The 4,040-nt window shown below is 41.9% G+C and overlaps 1 protein-coding gene across 1 annotated transcript; it reads left to right on the top strand.

Annotated features, from left to right (window-relative positions):
• LOC137984525 (uncharacterized) lies at positions 1 to 1,841 on the top strand. Its single transcript, XM_068831689.1, has 3 exons — positions 1 to 673; positions 712 to 1,265; positions 1,326 to 1,841. The coding sequence occupies exons 1-3, from the start codon at positions 1 to 3 to the stop codon at positions 1,839 to 1,841; spliced, it is 1,743 nt and encodes a 580-aa protein (XP_068687790.1).
• Positions 1,842 to 4,040: the final 2,199 nt, after the last annotated feature.

The following is a 4,040-nucleotide window of genomic DNA, read 5'->3' as shown; positions in this document are numbered from 1 at the left end:
ATGTCTACTTTGTATTTTACTTTGCATTACAAAGACATCAAGCCAACAGTGCCAAGATCTCGTCTTCCTTCAATGGTTCCAAACTTCACTGGCCGACAGAGTGAATGCAAAGAGATCGTGGATCTCGTGAGTTCCGAACATACCCGAATCGTGACGATCTGGGGCTCACCCGGATTCGGAAAAACATCGGTGGCAATAGCAGTGGGGCACCAACTGCAGTCTCAAGGCTTTCCTGTTTGTTTTCTTTCGTCACGAGGACTCCAGACAAAGGCAGATCTGACATCAAAGCTTTTCAGCCTCGCAAGACAACCCACCACGAGTCAGAGATCAGTACCTCAGCCTCTGTCGTTAGAAGATGAGTTAATCGAGACCCTCGGCAACATTTCAGATTCCCTCGTATTTATTCTTGATAATGTAGATGATCTACTAGAGAGTGGAATTCCAAAAGTAAAAGAAGACGTCCTGCAACTATTTGAAGAAATTCTCATGCAAAATGAGAAGATAACTCTGGTGGTGACCACACGAGAATCATTTGAGTTTATGAACTTGAATTTCCAAGGTCACAAATCAATAAGAATAAGGCCACTGGATGATACCTCATCTCATGCTATAGTTCATGAATTGGTGCCAAATGCTAGTCCCGATGACTGCGCAAGAATTGCCAAATATGTGGGTGTGTGCCTCTTGCAATGATGTTAATGTGCTCTCTAGTTTGTGAAGATGATGTTCAAACAAGTCAGTGTTTGAACGAAATCACTGAGTCCGCAACAGAAAGTATCGTCGATATCTTAGACAATCCAGATTATCCAGCTAATCAACGAATAAAGTTGCTGTATGAAAAGTCTTTCCTCCGACTTTCTCCCGCAGAAAAAGAAGCATTTGTGTCTTTGTCTGTTCTTCCGGGATGTTTTACCACGGATCTCGCCTCAGCTGTATTGAATGTTACGGGAGTGATTGAGACCAAGAAAATGTTGCAGCGACTCCGAAGAAAATCTCTTCTCGATTCAAACTCCCACTCTGGAAAATTTGCAATGCATAAGCTCCTTCAGTCATTTGCTAAAGAAGCAGGCGAACAGCGTATGGAAGAAATAGTAGCAATTGCAAAGTGCCGTTTCCATGCGTATTTCATTTCTCGTTTCGACAAATTGAACGATGAGTTTCTAGATGGTCATTCCATGGATGCATTCGTTGCATTCTATGAGGAAAAACAGCTTTTTATAGAAAGCCTAGTAGACGGTTGCACAGATCCCAGGATAGCCGAGAATGTTTCAAAGTTTTGATAAAAGCAGAAATGTTTCTGGACTCGCTGTTTTGGTGTTCCACAGAATCTTTACAATTTTGATAATATCTACGATTCGGCCTTAAAGTCAGCCAGTGCTCTGGGAAATATACATTACCAGAGGCATTTACTAGTTTCTAAAGCTTTTGCTGAAATTACTTGGGGAGCAGAAGGAAATGCAATGCAACTTCTCAAGAAGGCATATGAAATGGAGTCGACATCTTGTTCAGGTTCTGATGATGAAAGGAGTAAATACTTGTGTTACTTTGGCATCTGTCAGCTTGTTATTGGCAAAGTTAAGAGCGGGATACAGTGCCTGCTAGAGGCTCTTTCTTTAATGCATGAAAGTGGAGAGCAGAAAATTCTGAAGCTCGTTGTTTACCAAGTCATTGCTGTCTATTATCAGTTCTTAAACGACCCATCTACCTCGACTTACTACTATAACAAAGCACGCAAAGAATGCAATTCCGCGGCAGACGAGCAACTGATTGTTATTCCACCTCTTGGATGCAAAGGAAAAGAAACCAAAAAATTGCAAAAAGCTTCAAACAAACACTTTTGACTCGGGTAATTATTGGCCATTGCAATTCCTAGTTATATTTCACATCAGGAAAGCAGCAAAGAACTTCTTTGACACTGACACCCAGCAATTTGTAATCAACCCTGCCCTTCGAATATTAAATGATCTCCAGATAAATTCCAAAACCCCTTTTTATTTGTTTCATTTTTGCGGTAATGTTATGGCACTTCTGGGTCAACATTCACAGAAGAGGGAATTGTTGGCGGATCAGGTTTCGAAGAATCAGTCGCACGTCACCAAGCAACACTCGAGCAATTCAAACATAGCTCTTCAGGCCCAGAGGGGAAAGTTGATTCAACCGTGACCTTTCGTTCTCAAGAATGCAACCAGCCTCTCGCAAAGTTCTACCAAGACTTCGGTGAATTGCACCAAAGCAAAAGAACTACTCAAAGGCTCTATATTTCAAAACGTGCGCTCTTGATATCATATTGAGAACAAATAGACAGGAAAAAATGCATTCTTAGCCCATAGCTACCATTCACTCGGGGTGACACAGTATTCGCTGGGTGATTTTACTTCTGCTCTCCACTCTGCCAAACGGGCATTGCAAGTGCGAATAAAAGTGTTCGGAGAAGATCATGCAAGCACAGCTGATAGTTACCATTTACTCGGGGTGACACAGCATTCGTTAGGTGATTTTACCTCTGCTCTCCAGTCTGTACCAAACGGGCATTGCAAGTGCGAATAAAAGTGTTCGGAGAAGATCATGCAAGCACAGCTGATAGTTACCATTCACTCGGGGTGACACAGCATTCGTTAGCATTCGTTAGCGTGATTTTTTACCTCTGCTCTCCAGTCTGCCAAACGGGCATTGCATGTGCGAATAAAAGTGTTCGGAGAAGATCATGCAAGCACAGCTGATAGTTACCATTCACTCGGGGTGACACAGCATTCGTTAGGTGATTTTACCTCTGCTCTCCAGTCTGCCAAACGGGCATTGCAAGTGCGAATAAAAGTGTTCGGAGAAGATCATGCAAGCACAGCTGATAGTTACCATTCACTCGGGTGACACAGCATTCGTTAGGTGATTTTACCTCTGCTGCTCTCCAGTCTCGGCCAGCATTCGTTAGGTGATTTTACAAACGGGAATCGTTTGATATACGGATAAAAGTGTTCGGAGAAGATCATGCAAGCACAGCTGATAGTTACCATTTACTCGGGGTGACACAGCATTCGTTAGGTGATTTTACCTCTGCTCTCCAGTCAAAGCAAAGGTCGCATTGCAAGTGCGAATAAAAGTGTTCGGAGAAGATCATGCAAGCACAGCTGATAGTTACCATTCACTCGGGGTGACACAGCATTCGTTAGGTGATTTTACCTCTGCTCTCCAGTCTGCCAAACGGGCATTGCAAGTGCGAAAAAAAGTGTTCGGAGAAGATCATGCAAGCACAGCTGATAGTTACGATTTCGACGTGACGTCATTGGCAGCCGTGTTGGTGTACTGAACATAGCGAGCGAAAAGTCTTTTGGGAATTTGGCTTTATTACTATACAACACACGCGAGCGACATTTTGCTTTTGTTTTGTACACCAACATGGCGGTCTAATCACGTGAGTGCAAGACAAGAATAGCCAAATCGGGTAACTTAATGATGTACCCAATTCAAAATGACAATACCTGAAACAAAACGAAACGGTGAATTCCCAAAGGGTTATGTTATCTTGATATCGTTTCTTGTAAGTTTAGTGCCATGTATGCCATTGCGATGCATGCACTGCACGCCTCAATTAGCAATGGTGCACACTTTTAGTGTTCAGTGAACTTGAACTTGGTTGAAGTGAATACGGCATTGAGCTTGCCGATTTGCTTTATTGTTTCTTTTTCCCGAAAACCTTGGTTTAAAAAATATACAGTTTTCTGAGGCTGATGGGAAATCGGGTAATTATTTAACTTTTGCGTAATGGACTCTTGCTTACATCCGAATTAATCAGCGTGGTTGTAATATGAATTATATAGGAAACGGTTTGAAGTATAGATCTAAACGCTGCCTATGGTTAAAACTTTTACTGCCTAAGGTGAAAAAACATGGTTTTTTATGTTTTTCAAAGTTTCATGCAGAACATACCAAACAATTACTGATCTGCATTGCTTAAGCATAAGAACCACATTTTTTTTTTATCTTTCAAGGAAACGGCGCAGATGGTTTTCAAGTTTGCATAATTATTCCGAATGTTATGTATG

Source organism: Montipora foliosa, chromosome 14 (assembly GCF_036669935.1).
Source record: "Montipora foliosa isolate CH-2021 chromosome 14, ASM3666993v2, whole genome shotgun sequence".
In the NCBI taxonomy this organism is placed as follows: domain Eukaryota; kingdom Metazoa; phylum Cnidaria; class Anthozoa; order Scleractinia; family Acroporidae; genus Montipora; species Montipora foliosa.
This window is presented reverse-complemented; position numbering and strand designations above follow the sequence as displayed.